At 48.9% G+C, this 24,103-nt stretch overlaps 1 protein-coding gene across 4 annotated transcripts in view; it reads right to left on the bottom strand.

Moving 5' to 3' along the window:
• The window catches only part of VARS1 (valyl-tRNA synthetase 1), a 71,771-nt gene that overhangs the window by 18,686 nt on the left and 28,982 nt on the right, over positions 1-24,103 (bottom strand). For all 4 annotated transcript variants that reach the window (XM_081960843.1, XM_081960844.1, XM_081960841.1 and 1 more), the window contains exons 16-22: positions 21,506-21,609; positions 19,183-19,341; positions 17,393-17,483; positions 16,579-16,684; positions 12,945-13,015; positions 12,735-12,860; positions 9,928-10,032 (exon numbers count right to left, since the gene is read on the bottom strand). In XM_081960843.1, the coding sequence (XP_081816969.1) occupies positions 9,928-10,032; positions 12,735-12,860; positions 12,945-13,015; positions 16,579-16,684; positions 17,393-17,483; positions 19,183-19,341; positions 21,506-21,609 (762 nt within the window). The remainder of the gene's footprint in view (positions 1-9,927; positions 10,033-12,734; positions 12,861-12,944; positions 13,016-16,578; positions 16,685-17,392; positions 17,484-19,182; positions 19,342-21,505; positions 21,610-24,103) is intronic.

The following is a 24,103-nucleotide window of genomic DNA, read 5'->3' as shown; positions in this document are numbered from 1 at the left end:
TTGGGATATGAACTTAATAGTATAGGTTGTAGGCTTATCTTTTCAGAGGTTTTACCTGTATATAAGGAACAAAAAGGGAAGGGCCAGCATGTAGCAGAGTTTAATGTTTGGCTAAAGGAGTGGTGTAAAAGGGAAGGCTTTGGTTTTATTAGTCATGATGCCTGTAGCTGGTCCAATGAAAAACTGTACAAAAGAGATGGGTTGCACCCATCCAAGAAAGGGACTGAGTTACTTGGCATTAAATTCACAGATTTTCTTGATAAACATTTAAACTGAAGAGCGGGGACAGAGAATTAATACAGAATACAGAACATTTCTGTCCCCAGCAAACTAAAATCCATAGGGTTATAAGTGCATGTAACATAGATGTATGTGTGGGTAAGATTATCACTCCTGCTGTCAAGCAAAACCAAGCATTTAATAGTGATTGCCATACCATGCGCATGAATCACACAAGTGGCAAGAAAATAGGGGGTCAGTCATAACACAGGTTATGTAGACAGTAAACACAGGGTCAATCAAAATGGACTCAAATGTCTATACACCAATGCACAGAGTATGAGGAATAAACAGGGCGAATTAGAAATTCAAGTAAAAGAGGGCAGATACGACATTATTGCCATTACAGAAACTTGGTGGGATGAAACCGACAAATGGAACATACAGCTAGAAGGATTTAAATTATTTAAAAGAAATAGACCAAATAAAAGAGGAGGTGGAGTTGCACTATATATAAGAAATAACTACATCTCTACAGAAATAGAACACAACGATGATGAGAACTATCTTGAATGCATTTGGGTCAATATTAAAGGTTGTGGGGGAAATGACACTGCCATAGGTCTATACTACAGGCCACCCAACCAAGCAGAGGAAGTAGATGAACTTTTTGCTAGTCAGCTAACTAAGGTATGTAGGAAGCACACCACAATAGTAATGGGAGATTTTAACTACCCTGACATCAACTGGGAAACAAACTCTGCACCAAGTGGAAGATCCAACAGGTTCTTAAGAAACCTAGCAGACAACTTTGTTTTCCAAAAAGTAGAGAAGGGAACAAGGGGATCAGCCATATTGGACTTAATCCTCACTAACAGAGAGGAAATGATAGAAGGTGTTGAAGCCATAGGAACCCTGGGGGCAAGTGACCATGCAATATTGGAATTCAACATTATCCAAACACAAGTAGTAGAACAAAGCCAAACTAGAGTCTTGGACTTTAAGAAAGCTAATTTCAATAAACTTAGAGAGAGCTTGGGAAAAATTCCATGGATGAGAATCCTCAAGGGGAAAACAACTCAAGAAGCTTGGGAAATTTTGAAAAATGAGATTACAAAAGCCCAGTCTAGCACAATACCAATGAAGAAGAAAAATATCAGCTCCCAAAAGAAACCAGCATGGCTGCATAAAGAACTATCTGACAAACTGAAAGACAAAAAAGTGGAAGGAGGGGGACATAACTGAGGCAGAATGTCAGCAAACAGCCCGAGCATGTAAAGATGAAGTGAGGAAAGCTAAGGCTCACAATGAAGAAAGGCTTGCCACAAAAGTAAAAATTAACAAAAAAAGCTTCTTCCAACATGTTAAAAACAAGAAAAAGGTTAAGGAAACAATTGGTCCATTGCTGGGAGAAAGTGGCAAGAAGGTGACAAGCAACAGGGAGAAAGCAGAACTATTTAACTCATGTTTTGCATCTGTCTTTACACAAAGGGATAAAACAGTCCAACCTGTCAAAAGCAGCACCACAAAAATCAGATTAGGAACACAAATTGAAATAGGGAAGAAAATGGTAAGTGAGCACCTGTCTACCCTAGATGAGTTCAAATCACCAGGACCGGATGGATTACACCCCAGGGTTCTGAAGGAACTAGCAGACGAGATCTCAGAACCACTGAATTATATCTTTCAGAGATCCTGGAACACCGGGGAACTACCAGAGGACTGGAAAAGAGCTGATGTGGTTCCCATCTTCAAAAAAGGGAAAAAAATAGATCCAGGAAACTACAGACCTATCAGCCTGACCTCAATACCAGGAAAGATTCTGGAAAAAATAATCAAGCAACGAATTTGCGAACACCTAGAAGCAAACAAAGTAATAGCCAAAAGTCAACATGGATTTGTCAAAAACAGATCATGCCAGACTAATCTTATTGCATTCTTTGATAATGTGACAAAATTAGTGGACCAGAAGAATGCCGTTGATATAGTTTACTTGGACTTCAGTAAGGCTTTTGATAAGGTAGACCATAACCTACTACTAGATAAAGTAGAAGAATGTGGGTTAGACAGCATCACCACCAGATGGATTCGTAACTGGCTGACCAACCGCACTCAACATGTAGTCCTCAATGGAACTGCATCTACATGGAGGGAAGTATGCAGTGGAGTACCCCAAGGCTCTGTTTTAGGCCCAGTACTCTTCAACATCTTCATCAATGATTTGATGAGAGAATAAATGGGGAAGTCATCAAATTTGCAGATGACACCAAGCTGGCAGGAATAGCCAACACTCCAGAAGATAGGCTTAAGATACAGAAGGATCTTGACAAACTTGAACATTGGGCACTATCTAATAAAATGAGATTCAATGGTGAAAAGAGTAAGGTTCTACATTTAGGCAACAAAAACGGAATGCACAGGTACAGTATAGGTGGTACCTTGCTCAACAATAGTAACTGTGAAAGGGATCTTGGAGTCCTAGTGGGCAACCATTTAAATATGAGCCAGCAGTGTGCAGCAGCTGCCAAAAAAGCCAACACAGTTCTAGGCTGCATCAACAGAGGGATAGAATCAAGATCACGTGAAGTGTTAATACCACTTTATAATGCCTTGGTAAGGCCACACTTGGAATACTGCATTCAGTTCTGGTCGTCACGATGTAAAAAAGATGTGGAGACTCTAGAAAGAGTGCAGAGAAGAGCAACAAAGATGATTAGGGGACTGGAGACTAAAACATATGAAGAACGGTTGCAGGAACTAGGTATGTCTAGCTTAAGAGAAAGAAGGACTAGGGGAGACATGATAGCAGTGTTCCAATATCTCAGGGGTTGCCACAAAGAAGAGGGAGTCAAGCTATTCTCCAAGGCACCTGTGGACAGAACAAGAAGCAATGGGTGGAAACTAATCAAGTAGAGAAGCAACTTAGAACTGAGGAGAAACTTCCTGACAGTTAGAACAATTAATCAGTGGAACAGCTTGCCTCCAGAAGTTGTGAATGCCCCAACACTGGAAGTCTTTAAGAAGATGTTGGATAGCCATTTGTCTGGAACGGTATAGGGTTTCCTGCCTAGGCAGGGGGTTGGACTAGAAGACCTCCAAGGTCCCTTCCAACTCTACTATTGTATTGTATTATTGTAAAAGCTAAAGGCAGCCACATCCCATCCCGGCCCTTGCAGCAACTGAGACAGAGACTACAACAACTGGGGTGAAAAGTTGAAACGCACGTCTGTCTCTTAACCGCAGCTGACTACTGCTGCCTTCAGCCCAGACCAAGCTTCCTCTTTGCAGCCACTCATATGTTTCCCAACTGATCTGACAAAAGAACCAGGTTTCCGATTCTCAGAGGAAAGACAGGTCTCCTGACTGCCAACCACAACAGGAATCGAGGGGTCCTTGGTGCTCTCTGAGCTTCGTTGTTTTCTTGCAGATGTTTTGTTACCAAACTGCACTGCACTATTGGCGTTACCTAGATTGGTAATGAAACGTCTGCAAGAAAATGTCAGTTGGTCTTACCTGAACTGCATGTCTCGAAGGATGGCGTGGGAGGAGTCACACCTGGGTATTGTTACGGCCCCTGTGCCCGGAGACTGAGGTAAATCTTGAGGCCACTCCCTCTGCTCCTCCTCTGACTCTCCAGATTAACCAATGGTCCAGTCAAGTCGAACCTGGAAGGAAGGGAACAGGGCAATTCCCCCACTCCCTCCCTGGTCCCTGACTGACCAGTAACTAACCGAACTCAGGCCCATCCTGCACGAGGGTGCACTACATGCGGGAAGTGACTGCTCCCACGCCATCCTTCAAGACATGCAGTTCAGGTAAGACCAACTGACAGTCTCCAAAGTAGGGCGTGGGAGGAGTCACATCTGGGACATACCAAAGCTAGGTGTCCCTGGAGGGGCCATAGGGTCTGAGTCCCCCCGAGGGTCTAACACTCTCGAGAACTCTCCTCCCAAAGGATGCTTCCGCGGAGGCGAAGGCGTCCAACCGATAGTGTCTGATGAAGGGAGAGGGCGAAGCCCATGCTGCCGCCCTGCAAATGTCCTTGATGGGAGCCTGGGTGGCCCAGGCCGCGGAGTTGACTACACTCCTGGTGGAGTGTGCGGTGATACCTTCAGGCACCGGGAGGCCTCGCGCCTCGTAGGCCTTGGAGATGGCCAGTCTGATCCATCTACTGATGGTGGCTGGGGAGACCTTCGTTCCACTGGTTGAAGGGTGGAAGAAAACAAAGAGGGCCTCCGACCGCCTAATGACAGACGTGCGCTTCAAATAGTGTCCTCCTAACATCAAGACGATGCCAGGACCTCTCCCTTTCTCTAGAGCAGTGCTTCTCAATTATTTTCTGTCATGCCCCCCCTAGGAAGAAGAAAACATTTCGCGCCCCCCGCGCGACTGTAAATAGTATCATTTGTCTATAAAATTGTTATAAGTACACCTCTGCATAACACTGTATCCTTATTAACGTATAAGAGAATAAAAAAAGAAAGAAATGTGGATCAATTTACAACAAAGAACAGCTTTATTAACTGTAGCAGAAAAGATTTAAAGGAGCACAGGATTTAAAGGAACACAATATTAAAAAAAACTTTAACCTGCAAAACAAAAATATATAAAATAATTTGAGCTGAGCCCCCCTTTACGGAGCCTCGCGCCCCCCCCTGGGGGGCCTGCCCCACTATTTGAGAAGCACTGCTCTAGAGGGAGATGGACAGAAGTCCGGGAGAACAATCTCCTGAGCCCTATGAAAGGGGGAATTAATCTTAGACATGAAGGCTGGGTCAAGCCTGAGCACAACCCTGTTTCTGTGGAAGGTGCAGAGATCAGCCCTAGCCGACAGGGCGTTGATCTCTGATGCCCTCCTGACGGAGGTGATGGCTAAGAGGAACACCACCTTAAGGGTAAGAAGCTGAAGGCTCACCTCCCTCAGGGGCTCGAATGGTGCTTCTAGGAGTGCCTGGAGCACTGTGGATAGGTCCCAGGAGGGAAAACGGTGGATTACCGGGGGCCGAAGGTTGGTTGTGCCCCTGAGGAACCGCTTTATGATAGGATGTTGGGACAAAGGTTGGGTACCCACTCCCCCCAGGACGGTGGCAAGGGCTGAGACCTGCCTTCTGAAGGTGCTGGGGGCCAGGCCTGGAGAAAGTCCAGTATTTGCGGGACTGTGGCCGATGACTGTTCTACCTGTGCAGACTGGCACCAGGACGCAAAGGAGGCCCAGGTCGCGTCGTAGATGCGAGTGGTGGATCTCCTCCTGGAGGCCTTGATGGTCCCGATAACCTTGGCGGAAATCAGGGCCTCCCTTAATTGCTCCCGCTCAAGCGCCAGACGGTCAGTTGGAGCCAGTCTGGGTCTGTGTGTACCAGGCTCCCCTGGAGTAGGGTCACCTCCCCCTGAGGAATTTTCCAATGGGGAAAGGTTGACATCTCTATCAGGTCTGCGAACCAGGGACGTCGGGGCCAATAGGGAGCCACCAGGATGACCTCTGCCCTCTCTAGCACTAGCTTCCTCAGCACCCCGGGAAGGAGGGGAAGGGGAGGGAAGGTGTAGAGAAGCCCTGATGGCCAACTGCAACACAGGGAATCGATGTCCATCGCTCCCTGTGTCGGGAACCGCGATATGAACCTCGGAAGCTGGGCGTTCGACGGGGAGGCGAAGAGATCCACTGTCGGCTGGCCGAATCTCTGGCAGATCCGTTTGAAGATGCTGGGGTGAAGTTGCCACTCTCCGTGGTCTACTGTCTCTCTGCTGAGCCAGTCCGCCTGGTGATTCTCCACCCCAGAGATGTGTTCTGCTCGGATTGTTAGAAGATTCCGTTCCGCCCAGTTCCCCAATCTCACCGCCGCATCCCGAAGTGCCACGGAGTGGGTGTCCCCTTGCTTGTTCAAGTGTGCCTTGGCTGCCACGTTGTCCGTCAGCACCAGGACGTGCTTCCCGGATACTGTTGCCTTGAAGCGCCAGAGAGCTAGGTGGATCGCTCTGAACTCCAGCCAGTTGGTGTTCTTCCGAAGATCCGTCGGCGTCCACCATCCCTGGGCTAGCTGGGAGTCCAGGTGTGCCCCCCCAACCAAACAGGCTTGCATCTGTCAGGACTAACCTGTCTGGCTCCCTGAACAGGGAGACCCCTGGCCAGAGCCGGGGACATCCACGAGCGGAAGGACAGGAGTACCTTGGGCATCACGAGGACCTTGAATTCTGCGTCGCTCGTCCCGTTTCTCTGGTGTGGAAGGAGGAACCACTGCAGCTTTCTGGCGTGGAGCTGAGCCCAAGGCACTATCCTAATGCAGGATATGAACTTACCGAGAAGCCTAGAAAGAAGAGCTACGGGAACAGATCGGTTCCTGCGAATCTCTAGAATCAATTGCACAATGCTGTCCCTACGCTCCTCCAAGAGGAAAACCTCACACCCCACCGAGTCAATGATGGTTCCCAGATGTTGGAGTCTGGTGGTAGGAATCAGATGGCTTTTCTCAAGGTTGACCGAGAATCCCAGGGACCTTAAGGTGGAGATTGTGAGAACTATGTCGCCTTTGGCCCGGGCAGCCAAGGTGGCTAACACAAGGATGTCATCTAGGTAACAATGCAACCGGACCGGGGTGGAACGGAGGCGGCCTGCCACCACGGCTAGAACCTTGGTGAAGGTCCTGGGAGCGGAGGCCAACCCGAAGGGAAGGGCCCTGTATTGGTAATGAGTGCCTCCAGAGGAAAACCTAAGGAACCTACGGTGGTCCGGTGCAATCATAATGTGTAAGTAAGCCTCCGTGAGGTCAATGGAGTCTAGGAAGTCCCCCTGCCTAATCCCTTCCAGGATAGACCTGAGGGAGGCCATCTTGAACTTGCGGTAGATAAGCCTGGAATTTAATAGCTTAAGGTCCAGGATGGCCCTCCACCCTCCTGAATTCTTGGGAACCACGAAGAGATTTGAATGAAATCCTGATTCCTTCTCCCCCTCTGGAACCAGCTCCACTGCTCTGATTTCCAGTAGATGCTGAATGGCCTTGCGCATGAGAGAACGCTTGGCAGGGTTCTTGGCAGGAGGAAAAGACCCGGAATCTATTCGGGGGTTGGGAGCGAAACTCCAAGCGTAAACCAAATCTGACTGTCTGGAGCACCCATGCATCTGTGGTGATGCAATCCCAGCGATCCGCGAACAAGGTAAGGCGGCGGCCGCCGATGGGATGATTCGATCCCGAATCACTTGTTTCTGCGGAAGGGGCACCTGCCCCCCCCCCTCAAAAGGGACGCTTGCTAGGCTGTTGGAACCTGTATCTGTCCTTAGAGAACTGTCTATCCCCCTGCCTGGAGAATCTGGGAGCAGAGTACCTCGGCTGTTGGAAGTCCCGTTCAGGTGCTCGATAATTGGGTCTTCTGGGGTAGGGTGCCGAGTGGTGGTCAGATCGCTTGGACGTGGATGGGAAGACCTTCCGCTTGTTCTTGTGCCTGCCAAATGCCATTTTGTCTGGAACTCAGGCTGCCAGTTGCGCAGCCACGGCAAGCGTCTGGCTGCCACTGAGGAGGACAAGGCCCTGGAAGATACCTTGCCGCATCCAGGGTGGCGTCCGCTGAGAACTGGGTGGCCGCCATCACCTTCGTAATGTCCTGCAGGAGTCTTACGTCTGAGCCGGAGTTCTGTCCCGGAGTTGTTCCAGCCATAGCAGGGTGGTCCTGTTGAAAAAAGAGGCGGCTGCGGCAGCCCTGATCGCCCACAATACCGCCTGGAAAGTCCTGTGCATGACCAACTCCGCCTTCAGGCAGTTGGAGATGTCGCCCGTCACCACTGGTGAGGAGGAGGCCAGACTAGCCACTGGGGCGTCCACAGAGGGTACCTGTAAGGTTTGGGCAAAGGCAGCATTAAGGTTATAGCACCTGCGATCATTGCTCCCTGGCGTGGAGAAGGTGCCAGGCTGAGTCCATTGGGACTTGAGTACCTCCAAGAATAGGTCTGGGGTAGGGATCTCTTCTTTCTCCACCTGGGGCCTGTGGAAAGGACCCTTCTTGGTTCCCACACTTGAGCTAGGGATAGCAGTGCCCTGGCTGGGATCTGGGGTGTCCAGGTCTGCTGTGGCCTTAGCCTTGCGCAGCAGGGAGCTAAAGAGAGCGGGGGGAAAGAGCCCCATGATGGCTGGGGCCTCGGGAGTCTGAGCCTCTTCATCATCGGAGAAGCCAATGTCCTTGTGCTCCCCCCCTTCTGATCCCGACTCCTCGCTAGCCATGGAGGGAGAGTCTGCCCTGAGGTCTCTGGAGGTTGAAGGTTCGGGCAGGTCTAGATGACCTCGAGGCGCCTGGCTAGAAGCCTTGTTTCTAGGCCTCTGAAACTGGTGCTGCATGCCCGAGGAGATCCCCTGGGCAATAGCTCTAAGGCTGGGCTAAGACCTCCTGGAAGCTCTGCAAGAGCTCTGGGTAGGCCGGAGAGAGGCTGGGGGGTTCTAGGCCCGCACTGGGTTCGGAAGCTTGAGGAGCCAGACGTTGTCTGGGCAAACTGGTTGTTCTGCATCCAAAGGGGTCCCCTCTAGATCTGGAGGAATGGGATGGTGATGGGGGGGGGAAGGGGCTACCCCCCCCTTGGCGAACCACTTGGGGAGGCCAGAGAGCCAGGGAAGAGCCAGTCTCCCTGACTGGAGAACGGGATCTGGCCTGGGAAGAGCTGATGGTATCCCTGGTTCTCCTGCCTGCCGCCCTGGTGATCCTAATGTCCTTCCTAGAGTCCTCCCTCCGCAAGGACTTGGAGGTGCACTTCCTTGCTGTGGATCTGCCCCTCTCCGCTGGATTGGCCCCCCAGGAGGGTCCCTCACCCGGGTCTGCACCCCCTAGGGGACCGGAGCTCACCGGTCCTCCACTCCTCAAGTTGTCCGCCATCGCGTCTCTACTCACGGTTAGTCGATCCATCTCCTCTCTCTCTCTGCTGGAACTGGTCAGTAGGCTGCTTGGGAAGATTCGGCGCTCCTTCGAATCTGTTCTTTAGCCTCGCCGCCGATCCGCAGCTCGAGTTACGACCGGCCCACCGCCCGATACTGTGGCCCTCCCCGGATTACCGGCGGAGTTCGGGCCCAATCCTCCTGCTGTGTGCTGGCAGTGGTCGCGGGCACTGGCGGCCTCTGAAACCGGAGGCCGGATCCTGCGCTCTGCGCGTGCGCCCTGACACCCAAGATGGCGACCGCCGACCACGTGGTCCGAGCACGTGAGCCGACTCCGATTGAGTTGCTCTCCTCCATCCTGGGTCCTGTGATCCCTGCGCTGTACCTGGGATCGCTTGCAGCCGTGCTATGAGGCCTGGGGCCTGAAGCTCCTCCCCCCGCTGCCGAACCGCAGCTCGGGAGCCTCTGAGTAGCACTATCCACTTACTGTGCACAGGCTGATTACAGAGCGCACGAGAGGAGGCTACTCTAGACAATGCTCTTACCTAAAAGGAAAAAAGGTAAAGTCTCGTACCAAGGAGAGCCAGCTAAATTAGCTCCTTCTGGGCCGAAGACTGAGGTTAATCTGGGGAGTCAGAGGAGGAGCAGAGGGAGTGGCCTCAAGATTTACCTGTCTCCGGGCAGATGGGCCGTGACAATACCCAGATGTGACTCCTCCCACGCCCCACTTCGGAGACCAACCAAGCTCAGAGAGCATCAACATTTCAACTCTCAAGCTACAAAGTTTCCTCTATCAATGCAACAGGAATCTAAAGCATCTTGCAGCTCCATCTTCTGACAGCCACGAACAATGGGTCACCTCCAGAGTGATGCCGGTGATCACATCCAAGGGATCTATGACATTTCCCAGTGATTTGCTCATCTTCCTGCCGTGGGCATCCCGAATGACAGCATGGAGGTAAACCTGGAAAGGAAGTACAGAAAAGTGTCACATTTTGAGGTAGGTTGGAAAGGGGCAATGCAGTTTTGAAACCAATCTCAGATTTTTTGAGCCCGAGCTCCAAACACGGGGGTTAAGCGTGACCATTTATGAACAACAATTGCACATCTTCCTGTGTTGTATTACATGCATCAGGACAGCACAACTGTTCTGACCGAGGCTTCCCAAGAGCATGCAGCAAGCTCCTTGTCCCGACAAAAAACCCTTTTATTAATATACTGTGAATTTTGCTCATTCACATCCAACAGAGTCTTTTGAGGGAGGATTTACAGTCACAGATCTCATCTGGCTTGGAGAGTTGACAGGCTGATATCTGAAAAACTTGGCAAGGAGTCTCGGAGAGTCACGAACCAATTAAGCCAGCGGTTCTCAAATAGTGGGGCGCGCCCCCCTGGGGGGGCGCGAGGCTCCGTAAAGGGGGGCGCGAAGGCTCCCTTTCCATCTGGGTGCAACGGCGGCGAAGGCGTGGGCGAGGCATAATATATCCCGCCTGGAAGTGGCAGCACTTCGGACTGTGGATTTTCATTGGAGCCGCGGGCTGGAGCTGTGCAAGAAGCCTGCTCGGGCGGGGGTGGGAGGGAGGGAAGCATGGGACCGCCCGTCTTCGCCACCGCGTAGCTCGCCTCCCCGCCAGCAGCTCTACCGCCAGCATTCCGTCTGGAAGCGGAAGCGCAACAGCCGCTGTTGGGGAAGGGACAAAGGGGCGGCGGTCGCCCGATCTTGCCACCGCCACCCCTTCGCCCCTGGTAACGGCGACTGTTGTGCTGCTGCTTCCAGCTGGGATGCTAGAGGAGCTGCTGGCAGGGAGGGAGGGAAGAAGGGCAGAAGGGAGGTGGAAGGAAGGAAAGAAAAGCAGACACACCGGAGGGAAAGAGGAAAGAAGGCAAGCAGGCAGGAAGGGAGGGGGGTGCAAGGAAGGAAGGAAGCATAGATAAGCAGGAGGGAAAGAAGGCAGGCAGGCAGGAGGAAAGAGGAAGGAGGGAACTGGAAGGGAGGCAGGGAAGGAGGGAGGGAGAAAGGAAGTATAGGAGGATAGGGAAAGAGGAAAGAAGGCAGGCAGGCAGAAGGGAGGGAGGTGCAAGAAAGGAAGGAAGCATAGATAAGCAGGAGGGAAAGAAGGCAGGCAGGCAGGAGGAAAGAGGAAGGAGGGAACTGGAAGGGAGGCAGGGAAGGAGGGAGGGAGAAAGGAAGGATAGGAGGATAGGGAAAGAGGAAAGAAGGCAGGCAGGCAGAAGGGAGGGAGGTGCAAGGAAGGAAGGAAGCATAGATAAGCAGGAGGGAAAGAAGGCAGGCAGGCAGGAGGAAAGAGGAAGGAGGGAACTGGAAGGGAGGCAGGGAAGGAGGGAGGGAGAAAGGAAGGATAGGAGGATAGGGAAAGAGGAAAGAAGGCAGGCAGGCAGAAGGGAGGGAGGTGCAAGGAAGGAAGAAAGCATAGATAAGCAGGAGGGAAAGAAGGCAGGCAGGCAGGGGGAAAGAGGAAGGAGGGAACTGGAAGGGAGGCAGGAAGGAAGGGAAGGAGGAAGGGAGGGTGGAAGGAAGGATAGACAAGTAAGAGGGAAAGAGGAAAGAAAGCATGTGACTACGGTGGGAGACGAGGAAAGACCGGTGTGCTATGTTATGCAGAGGTGTACTTATAACAATTTTATAGACAAATGATACTATTTACAGTCGCGCGGGGGGGGGGCGCGAAATGTTTTCTTCTTCCTAGGGGGGGCATGACAGAAAATAATTGAGAAGCACTGAATTAAGCGAACTAATTGTCTCCTGCAAACTCCACTCCCCTTCCGCTCTTTTATTTTCTCTGGGAGGGGCCATTCACCGTCCACCTGTGGCCTTACTCCCAAGTCAACCCTTGTTCTTTAGCTGTTCCCTTTGTCTGGCAACTCTGTGCATGCGCACACTGGGAACAGGCTTCAGCTGTTCATCTGCCTCACTGATGTCTGACTCTGAAGGCAGCCGATAACTGGCATATGGCTCCGGCCGCCTCTCTGCCTCTGACACAGAGCCCTCATTAGAGCCTTCCCCAGACTCCAGGACTGGCCCATGTTCCTCCCCAACCTCCTCACTGTCCGAATCTGCTGCCAGCTCCGCTGGCCACTGGCGAGCCACAACAAGTCACAAAGTTTGCCTCAAGAATGTCACGAGACTCATCCTGTAAGTTTACCCGACCGTCAGTTGACTGAAGGTTTTTGTGTTGCCTCAAGGAGGACTAGCGCCTTGTGATTTAGATCGGACAGCCCATTCTATTGGGGGTGAAATTGGCCTTCTTGCAATTAAGGCTTCCCTGATTTGGCCACAGCCAGAAGGGGCGATGGAAAAGTGGAAGAGAACTCATACAACCTGGCAGGAACAGACTGCCTGTCAGGTTTCCGAAAGATGCCCTAATTGATTCATGAGCCTTGAGTCATTTATTGGAAGCACCATTTTGGCAATACCCTATTGCAGTCAGATCTAAGCCTCATTTGAATTATAGCTGAACTTTACCCCTGTTCCTTCACTCTTCTCAGTCTGTGTCATAAATCACATTCTCCAATGAGGTGCACCCCTCACAAGCCTGCTGTAGTAATCTAAGATCCGGCTCTAGCCAAAGGTACGTGTGGAATGGGCTCCCCCCCCCCCACTTTCCTCACCACGGCAACTTTATGTGTTAACAGTCTGCTTCTCACCTCTCTGAAGGGTAGCTTTCCTGTCAGCGTGAGGCCCAACATAACCATACGGGCCACCCAAAAGAACAAAATGTCATGTCCGGTCTCCAGGAGAGTTCCAGGGTAAAAAACCTGAAGATCTTCACCCTTGAAAGAACAAGATGGAAAGGGTGAGCAAGATTTGAAGAGCAAAGAAATGCACGCCTACATCTTCACCTCACGTTCACTTACTGAATTGGGCCACCCAAAGATGGAGAAAGGGAACAAGCCAGAGGAGAACCAGGTGTCCAGGACATCTTCATCTGGGAGGACATAAGAAAGGCACACGGATTAGACTCGTATTTGGTTTTCCATGTTTAACTTCTTTTTTTTTTTTGCATTTTTTTTATTTTTTAACATGTCAAAAATTCATTTTCAATTAAACTGTGTTGTCTGCGTATGAATAGTTTGAAAGATAGTAATCATAATGTTTACAACAATATTCATTACATTGATATTAATTCTATAATAATAACAATAATCATAATATTTACTTTTTTATTTTAACAAATCTCCCTTGTTTCATTAATCTTTTCTTATATTTCCATGTTTCTAACTTCTGTTTTTGTTATCTAACCATTGCCAACGTAAATCCCACATTATAAAATATTCAGTTTCTTCCCTTTCCTTGGGAAATATGGCTATTTTTGGCCTCCTGAAATCCTGACCCACACATCGCATTTTCGCCCAAAACAGGCCTGTTTTTTGCAAAAATGGGGCGTGCAAAGAATTTGGGTGGCCTGCAGAGTGCTCCTGGGGGCTGGGGAGGGCAAAAACGGGATGCATGGGAATTTGGCAGGCCAAAAACGGGATCCGCAGAGGGTTTGGGAGGACTGCAGAGTGCTTCTGGGGGCCGGGGAGGGTAAAAACTTTTTTTTTCTTGTTTTCCTCTTCAAAATCTTGGTGAGTCTTATACTCCAGTGCGTCTCAAAGTCCGAAAGATACGGGTAACTCCTTTTGATTAGTTAAAATCACACAGTAGCAGATAAGAATTGGCCAAGGGGAGGTGAAGTTTCCTTAACAAATTCAGAACCCAGGAAAAATTTGACTAATCTTAGAAGGCAAGAAGTAAGAAGGAAAGCTGGCATCATCAGGTCAGAGAGAGAAATACAGTAGGTAGGTAGGTAGGGAGAGAGAGAGAGAGAGAGAGTAGGTAGGTAGGTAGGTAGGTAGGTAGGTAGGTAGGTAGGTAGGTAGATGGGGGGGAGAGAAAAATACAGTAAATAAGTAGGTAGGGAGAGAGAGTAGGTAGCTAGAGAGAGGGAGAGGGAGAAAGAGAGAAATACAGTAGATAGGTAGGGGGGGAGGGAGAGGGAGAGGGGGAGAGAGAGAAATACAGTAGATAGGTAGGGGGGAGGGAGAGGGAGAGGGAGAGGGAGAGGGAGAGGGAGAGGGAGAGGGAGAGGGAGAGGGAGAGTCGGTGACGTGCAGTCAGGTGAGGCAAGTGAGGCACAGCCTCACCACTCTCATCATGAAAAAAAAAAGTAAAAGGAAAAAGCTGAGCTAGTTGCTGCCTCACCGTGGATGACTCTGCTTAACCTCACTGGTGCTCTCCCTCCCCAAGTGTAGTGACTTCCTCCCCAGGCCCCCATTCATTTCTCTCTCACACACACACAGCTGGATAAAACTATATAAAAATCTAGCCCAGCTTCACTGATTACAAGTTTGAAAAGGCAACGTGGCTCCATCTGCAATCAAACTACACTTGGGGAGGGAGAGCACAAGCGAGCACTGAGGAGACCACAGGAGGAGGCAGGAAGCCAGGCAAAGAGCCATGCTGTAGTACACACACTTCCCCCCAGCCTCTTTCTTTTGGAAGGCTCGGCTCGGCTCCCCTCCGGCTTCTCTGCCTCTCCTCTCACCCCAACCTGCCAGCAGGAGGTGGTGGGTGGGCTTTATTGTGTTCCAGGCATTTCCCACCCAGACAGCAGGCTGCATTTGCAATGGTGGAGGTGTTTGGGAAAGGAAGCAGGGGAATGGGGGGGGGGGGGGATGGCAGAGGAGCTGCTTTCAAGCCACTGGAAAAGATATCCAATCCAACTTTTGTGTGTGGGGGGGTTTGTTTGAGAGTGAGTGAGAGAGGGAAGGGGTAGGAGAGATAGTCCAATCCAACTTCTGTGTGTGTGTGTGTGTGTGTGTGTGTGTGTGTGTGTGTGTGTGTGTGTTTGAGAGAGGGGGAGGAAGGGAGAGAGGGAGGAAGGAGGGGAAGGAGAAGAAAAAGAAAAAGAAAGAAGGAGCAAAGGAGAAAAACAAATGCTGTCGCTTTAAATAGGAACTGAGCATGCCTGGCTGTGGAATTCTGGGAGTTGAAATCCACAAGTCTAAAAATATTTGAAACTCAGCACTGTGTCAGTGCCTCACCAGTCATAAACCTCACCGCACGTCACAGGAGAGAGTAGGTAGGTAGGTAGGTAGATGTTTCCAGGTGTATTTATCCATGTGCTGGAGAAGGAAATTGCTGTCAATCTGCAGCACCTAAGACTTTGTTTCTGCTGGCACAGCACTTGATCAATCTAATTCTCATCAATCAATTAAAGAGCTTTCCAAAAAGAAAAAAAAAGTTTTTGCACTCTGCAAACCTCCCAGAAATGGCCTGTTTTTCATGAAAATGAGCCCATTTTTTTAAAAAAAGGCATGAATAGCCTTGGGGGGGCTTGCAGAGTGCTGGGGGGGGGGGGGGAACAAGGAAAAAATGGCCTGTTTTTTTTGTGAAAACGGGGCCGTTTTTTGTCAGAAAAATTGCATGCATAGCCTTATGGAGGCTTATAGAGTGCTGCTGGAGGCGGGGGGGGGGGGGGGAGGGGAGAAAGGGACATTTTATGCTCATTTCTGCTTTCCCCAGCCCCCAAGAGCTCTCTGAAAGCCTCAACAAGATTATGCACAGCCATTTTGGTGAAGGGGCGGAGTTTTGGGAGGCAAATAAAAAATGTATTCTATGTATAAGACGCACCCAGATTTTCAGCCCCTTTTTTGAGGAAAAAAGGTGCCTCTTATACTCTGAAAAATACGGTATATTCCTTGCAGACAGCTGGACATTTGCATCCTTTTTGAGGTGGTTGAAGCACTTGGAGGTTGATCTGTGTCCTCAGGGTCACCTGAGTGGTGCAAATGGTTCTTGTAGCCTGCAATTCTGTCCTCTGGAAATCCACTCCTACTCCCACACCATTCAAAGGGGTGTCCATCCCACATTGTGTAGCTAAAAGTCTGTAGAGATTCTTGGTCATCCAGATCATGGTTGCCCCAAAGGTGCTTTTTCAGGAGGCACCTGGACTTTTCTTGTTGTTGTTGTTTTCTTTCTTTGAAGACGCTTCTGATCCAAGAAGCTTCTTCAATTCTGACAGGATAGTCAAGAGCTGAAGAAGCTTCTTGAATGAGAAGCGAAACATCTTCAAAGACAACAAGAAAGTCCAGGTGCCTCCCAAAAAAGCACCTTTGGGACAATTTTGACTGGGGTATTGTTTACTGCCGGTAAATAATATTATCTATTGTTGGTTGCATATTAATCCCGGTGTTAATCCCTGCATATTTGAGTGTTGATTGCTAGAGAAGAGGTGTTTGGGCCTTTTGGTTCATTTTTCACTTAGTGACCGCTTTGTTTAACAACTGTGGTCACTAAACGAGGAGTACCTATACATTCTTACAGCGCAGTGTTCTTCTACGGAGAGATAATATATGCTGACCTTGAATGAATTAGGAACAGAATTAGAACTGCTCACTGTCTCTCCTGTAAGGGCACATGTAGTATGGGGTGACCCTTTGTGGTTCAAGGTTACAATACAATTCCTAATTCCCTTGGCCTCATGTTTCCCATTTCCGGTCTCCCTACCTTGCTGGAGGGAGATTTTATCCGGGCTGATGTTGAAGACTTTGGCTGCCTTTTCTTTCGCTTCTTCCTTGCTCCGACCACTCACCCAGTATTTGCCATCCACATCCTGCAGAATTCGGGAAGGTAAATAACCCATCAACAAAAATGTTGTTCAACGTTAAATAATATCAAAATTATCCAATAAAATTATCCTTCTGGATTTTCCAAGAGTCCAAAAAAATTAACATCCATCATAGTTCACTGTTCTTAGTCACCCCAAATAACTTGCTTCAAGGAGAGTCAGTTTGGCCTAGTGGTTAAGGCACCAGGCTGGAAACCGGGAGACCACGAGATCGAATCCTGAGTTAGCCATAAAACCCAGCTGGGTGACTTTGGGCCACTCCCTCTCTCTCTCAGCCCAACCAACCTCACAGGGTTGTTGTTGTGGGGAAAATAGGAGGAAGAAGGAATATTAAGAATATTCACCTTGAATTACAATATTTGTGAAAATACTAGAAGTGAAATGCAATTAAATGAGAAGAAGAAATGGTTTATGCATACTTGAGTTACGTGTATGCAAAATCAGAAATTAAATTAATTTTACAAACATTGACTCTTTTGTGTTCATTTTTAATGTCACCTCTTGAAGTCTAAGTGAAAAGAATGAAAAAAAATCTTAGCACTATTCCCCCATTATTACCCTCTCTATGAGTTCAGTGGACATGTGGATGTCTGCATTTACACTTCAGTGTCCCGAAAATTCATTATATTTCTTTTTCTTGGGAATTAGAGCTTTTCTACCAGTTTGTACCCCAAGTGGCCCAGGAAATCCTACCTCTCCCACTGGCACAGAAGGGTCATCAATAGTCACGAAATATGCTGGAATACGATGGCCCCACCAGAGCTGCCGAGAAATACACCAATCCCTATGAAAAAGGAAAGAATGAGCAAAGCTGCAGTCCGAGATTACTCAAAAGTTTTAGCAATTTAACAAACATGGATTAAAAGGGAAAAGGAAAAAAAAATCCAGCAGCACGCAAATAAACAATTCATTTTACTGCCAACCTGCCTTCCATTGAGGACCTGTACACTGCGTGAGTCAAAGAGGGCTGTGAAAATATTTACAAACCCCTCGCATCCTGGACATAAATTGTTTCAACTCCTACCCTTAAAACGACACTATAGAGCACTGCACACGAAGACAACTAGACACAAGGACATTTCCCAAATGCCATCACTCTGCTAAACAAATAATTCCCTCAACACTGTCAAACCATTCACTAAGGCTGCATTATTATTACTATTATAGTCTTTTCATCATTCCTATCACCCACCTCCTCCCACTTATGACTGCATAAGTGTAAGTTTGTTGCTTGTATCCTTACCATTCATATTGATTACTTTTTTGTGCCCTGTGACTATCATTAAATGTTGTAACTTATGATTCTTGATGAATGTATTCTATTTTATTTTTCTTTATGTGCACTGAGAGCATATCCACCAAAGATAAATTCCTTGTGTGTTCAATCAAAGAATTCTGTTCTGTTCTATTCTATTCTTTCATGGAAGAGAAGTTAGGCAGGATGAAAAGGTGAAGAAGAAGCTGGAAAGACTGTAGCAAGAACCAAATAACTACCATTCGTTTTCCAATTACATTTAACGTTATAGGTAGCCCTCAACTTACAACCACTCGTTTAGTGACCGTTCGAAGTTACAACGGCACAGAAAAAAGTGACCTATGACTGTTGTTTTCACTAATGACCGTTGTAGCATCCCCATGGTCACGTGATCCAAATCTGGATACTTGACAATTGGCTCATATTTATGACGGTTGCAATGTCCTGGGGTCATGTGATCACCCTTTTCCCACCTTCCGACAAGTGAAGTCAGTGGGGAATCCAGATTCACTTAACAACCGGGTTACTAACTTTATAATCGCAGTGATTTGCTTAGCAACGGTGGCAAGAAAGTTTGTACAGTGGGGCAAAATTCACTTAACAACTGTCTCGCTTAGCAGCTGAAATTTTGGGCTCAATTGCGGTCGTAAGTCGAGGACTACCTGCATATCATTTGTACTATTTAGAAAATGAGTCACAATTCACAGCTTTAACACGACACGCTAAACGATAAACCAGTGTTTCCCAACCTCAGCAACTTTTAAGATGTGCAGACTTCAACTCCCAGAATTCACTTTAATTCGAATTTCCTGCTCCAAGCAGGAAGTTCCACTTGATGGCTTAAAAAGTTCCCTTCCAACAAAACAGAAGGATTTTGCAGTATCCTTTCCCCAGGAGTGGGGAGGGAATGGGGATTTTGCAGTATCCTTCCCCTGTCATGCCCACCAAGCCACACCAACAGAACCAGTAGTAAAAATTTTTTGAATTTTACTACCGCTCCAATCATTTGCTACACATTTGTCGCATTTTCATACATTGCTAAAAACCCACATTACTTTTTTAAAAAAATCACTGCTTCCTTCAACAGCAGCTTTGCTAATCTTAAAGACGCAGCAGGTGAATTCACATGGTTCACTGAGGCAAAAACCAAACAAATCACAGAATGGATTAATGGGGGCGCGTGAAGTGGCAGGTTCAGAGCAGTTAGCTGTTTATGCAAGCGTCTCACCTGATATTGTCCATCCAAGCGAACCAGGTTTTGAGATGGAAATCTGGCACAATGAGCAGATCGCCCCGGCGCACGGCCTCAGCTGCAGCCTGGGCCATTGTGTCACAGCGCACGTACCACTGAGGCCTCAGTAGGAGTTCCACTATGTCTTTGGAGCGGCTTAAGAGTATCGGGGAGAGAAAGCCGAAAATATAAGTTAGTTGAAACCCTCAATATACAATAGGTTTAGAACGAGTAGTCCTCATTTAACGATTGGCTTGTTAGTGACAATTCGCCATTGCAACGGTGATGAAAAAGTAACTTTTGTGACCAACCCTTCCATCTGTAATGTCGTAAGCATGGTGACGGTTTCACTTAGTGACTGCTTTGCTTAACCTAGTTGCCAGTCCCAATTATGGTTGCTAAGTGAGGACTATCTGTACACCTGACTATCACGTATAGTCTGATGGTTTCACACAACATCTTAAAGAACATGAAGATGGAGGCAATGTAAGAGTCCTGTAGCTCCCCATAATTGTAACAGTCATGGGGCTAAACCAGTGATGGCAAACCTATGGCACGCGTGCCACAGGTGGCACGCGGAGCCATTTGTCAGGGCACGCGAGGCGCTGCCCTGTCAGCTGGCCAGAGCGCATGCGCGTGCTGGCCAGCTGAGTTCACCCTTTTTAAAAGCCATTTTTCGCCCTCCCCAGGTTCCAGAGGCTTTATAGGAGCCCGGGGAGGGCGAAAAGAGCCTCCCCTGCCCCCTCTGGAGACTTCATGAGGTTCCCTGAAGCCTTCGGAGCGCTCAAAACGACCCTCCGAGCAAACAGGAAGTCACTTCTGGTTTGCTCGGAGGGTCGTTTTGACTGCTCCGAAGGCTTCAGGGAAGCCTCCTGAAGGTCCCTAAAGCCTCCGGAGGGCGTCCGGGGGGGGGGGGGGGGAGAGAGGCTGTTTTCGCCCTTCCCAGACTCCTATAAAGCCTCTGGAGCCTGGGGAGGGCGAAAAAAGCATGTAAAAATGGGGGGGGGGGAAGAGCCTGTAGTGCGTGTATGCGCACTGGGGGGTGGGTGTCACACATTGCATTATGGGTGCGGCAGGCCCGCACACGCCCCCCCTGCGCTCCCTCCCACTTATGGCACGCGAGAATTGCCAGAATTAACTCTGGAGATTGAAACAGGTCATCAAAATGGCTTTCCCTGTTAAATTGCTTAGCTGCTCCAAATTAGCTCGATAATCAAAGCCATTGAATGATTCTGAATGATCAGAAGGATCTCCTTCTTAAGCCCCCTTCAGTTCTAAATCTGCCTGACTTTTGACTACAGGGGGTCCGGATAATCTTCTGCTGTTTCTAGGAAGTTACCAAGCCCACTCAAGCATTTTGTCCCCAATAACAGATTAGCAACTAAGATCTATTTACATGTGTGAGACGATCACTTAAACGTGAGCCAGCAGCCAAAAAAGCTAATACAATCCTTTCTTGTATAAACAGAGGCATAGAATCATAATCACGTAAATGAGTAGTACTGCTTTATAAAGCGGCACCTGATTGCTAAAGACCACACCTGGAATCCTGCATCCAGTTTTGGTCACCCCATTACAAAAAAAGATGTTGAGACTTTTGGAAAAAGCGCAAAGAAGAGCAACTAAGATGATCAAAAGGCCTGGAGACAAAAACATATGGAGAACGGTTGCGGGATTTGGGTATGGCCAGTCTGGAGAAAAGAAGGACTAGGGGTGAGATGATAGCAGTGTTCTACTGTTTTAAGGGCTGCCACAAAGAACAGAGGGTCAACTTATTTTGCAACGCACCAGAAGGCCAGACAAGAAACGATGGAAGGAAACTAATCAAGGAAAGAAGCTGCCTGGAATTAAGGAGAAACTTTCTGACAGTGAGAACAATTAACCAGTGGAACAGCTTTGCCTTCAGAAGTTGTGTCTGCTTCATCACTGGAGCAACTTTTTAAGCAGAGACTGGACAGCCATCAATCTGAAATGGCATAGGGACCTCCTGCTTGAGCAGTGGGTTGGACTAGAAGACCTCCAAGATCCCCTCCAGCTCTATTCTGATTGACTGACATGCAACTTAGAGCCCAGTAAGGGTCTGAAACCCTCAGCTATTTCTACCATCCAGAAGATATACAAGGCTTCACACCAAAGATTCCTAAAGTGGTCAACTAAAAAAAAAGGCACCGTTTTTCACATGAAGTCTGACCCCCTAACTGAGAACAGCAGAAATGGTGGGTCTTACTTCAATTTTCAGCCATGCTGGCTGGTAATCCTTTGGGAATCGTGGTTTGAATACCTTTGAGGAAGGCTGCTTTACTTTGCAACTGCTACTCACCTGCACACTGGTACCACCATGGGGTTGTCCTTCACCTCCTTGAAGAGCTTCTTTTCCTTCAACGCTTCCAGCACTGCTTTACGGGCTTCAAAGCGCTTCATGCCCTGGAAGAAGCAGCAGATAAAAGTGGAACAGTTGGAAAGCACAGAAAGGTCTCCTGACACAAACAAGCTAACAATAAACAACAGCCTAAAACCACCAAGAAGACTCCTACCAGTGACGTGCGGTGAGGTTTATGGCTGGTGAGGCACTGACACAGTGGTGGATTTCACATATTTTTAGACTTGTGGACTTCAACTCCCAGAATTCCACAGCCAGGCATGCTCAGTTCCGATTTAAAAATGACAGCATTTGTTTCTCTCCCTTCCTCCCCCTCTCTCAAACACACACACACACACACACACACGTTGGATTGGACTATCTCTCCTACCCCCTTCCCTCTCTCACTCACTCTCAGACAAACACACACACACACACAAGTTGGATTGGATATCTTTTACAGTGGCTTGAAAGCAGTTCCTCTGCCATCCCTCCATTCCCCTGCTGCCTTCCCCAAACACCTCCACCATTGCAAATGCAGCCTGCTGTCTGGGTGGGAAATGCCTGGAACGCAATAAAGCCCACCCACTCACCTCCTGCTGGCAGGCTGGGGTGAGAGGAGAGGCAGAGAAGCCGGAGGGGAGCCGATCCGAGCCTTCCAAAAGGAAGAGGCTGGAGGAAAGTGTGTGTGCTACAGCATGGCTCTTTGCCTGGCTTCCATGGATGACTCTGCTTAACTGTTAAAAAAAGCCTCTAAAAAGCGCCCTCTACTATGAGGCAGGAGAACTGCATGCCTCACCTACGTCAGGAATTTTTAGGCTTTTAACCCTTGCTTAATTCTGCTCGAGTGATCATAAAACGCCTAAAGTCAGACTAGATGAAGCATGCAGTTCTCCTGCCTCATAGTAGAAGGTGCTTTTTAGAGGCTTTTTTAAACAGTTATGCAGAGTCATCCACAGTGAGGCAGCAACTAGCTCAGCTTTTTCCTTTTACATTTTTTTTTTCTTTTCATGATGAGAGCGGTGATGCTGTGCCTCACTTGCCTCACCTGACTGCACGTCACTGAGTCTCCTACCAATAGTGACAGGGCAAGCCACTAGTACCGGGATGGTGAACCTATGGCACGGATGCCAGACGTGGCATGCGGAGCCCTCTTTGTGGGCACACACGTCATTGCCAGCTGCTCTTCTGGTTTCCGGCGTGCACATCTGCACCGGCCACTGGAGCGCAGGAAACCGGTCTGAAAACAGCCAAAAACACCCCCAAAACAGGCTGTTTTTGGCCATTTTTCAGGCTATTTTCCGATGCTCCAGCAGAAAAACAAAAAACAACATGAAAAAAGCCCCCCAAATGGCTCGAGAAACGGTCTGAAATTGACTCCCCAAAAGGCCCCCAAACTAGCCCAAACCAGCCCAAAAACAGGCATGCGTGCGACGGCCAGCTGGTCTTCAGATTTCCAATGTTCTGGCGCGCGTGAAGACTAACTGCCCGGCGCGCATGCACATGCTGGAAACCCGAAGACCAGCTAGCTGGTGCGCACGCACATTCCAGTTTGGGCACTTGTTGCCGAAAAGGTTTGCCATCACTACACTAGTATATATAAAGCTAGCAAGCCCTACTCCTTAAGGCAGGGGTGTCAAACTCAAGGCCCACGGCCCGCATCTGGCCTGCAGGATGCTTAGATCTGGCCTGTGGGGCCGGCCTGGAAACAGCAAAGGACCAGCCCGCAGTGCCTCTGCTAGCAAAAATGGGACTCAGGGAGGAGGAGGGCATCTGCACCACCACCCCCGGACCATTTTTGCCCTGGACAGCATCCCGCAGCCCTCTGCCAGCAAAAACAGAGCTCGGGGGGGGGGGGGGGGGGCTCCCAGCTCCATTTTTCTGGCAGAGAACGAACTAAAAGCAAAACAAAAGGAGAAATGTTCCCCCTTTTGCATTTGAGCATGCAAGAAGGGACAGGAAAGGAGTAAGGGGAAGAGGAAAGACAAAGAAAAAGGTGGGGAGAGAGCAAGGAGGGAAAAATAAGGAAAGAGGAGAAGGAAGAAGAAAGGAGAAAGAAGAGGAAAGGAAAAAGAAAAGGAAGGAAGGAGATTGTAATGAGAGTGATGGAGGGCTCTCAGGAGAGTCCTGCCTTAGCACTTGGCCACCACAGGTGTCCCTGACAGGAGTCCCATGTCACATCCACCATGGCCACGCCCACCATGCCCCCCCCCTGGCCAAGCACCCGCGGCCCTCCGAGGTAACACAACCCTGATGTGGTCCTCAATGAAATCCCGTTTGACACCCCTGCCCTAATGGAATGGATGTTATTTAATTGGGTAATGAAATGTCTTCAAGATAACAACCAAACTCAGAGAGCACCATGGATCCCATGCTGGGTGGGGAATTCTGGGAGTTGAAGTCCACAGGTCTTAAAGTTGCCAAGCTTGAACATGCCTTTACGAGTAAACCTACTGTTCCAATTAAGACTAAATTCCAGTCGATAAAAAACAGAGAGACAACCAAAAAGGATGCCTTGAATTCCAGCCTTCCTCCCAACTGCATCCCAACAATACCAAG

This window comes from Natrix helvetica, assembly GCF_964273705.1.
Source record: "Natrix helvetica genome assembly, chromosome: 1".
Classification (NCBI taxonomy): Eukaryota; Metazoa; Chordata; class Lepidosauria; order Squamata; family Natricidae; genus Natrix; species Natrix helvetica.
The sequence above is the reverse complement of the archived record's forward strand: the minus strand, read 5'-3'. Positions and strand labels throughout refer to the sequence as shown.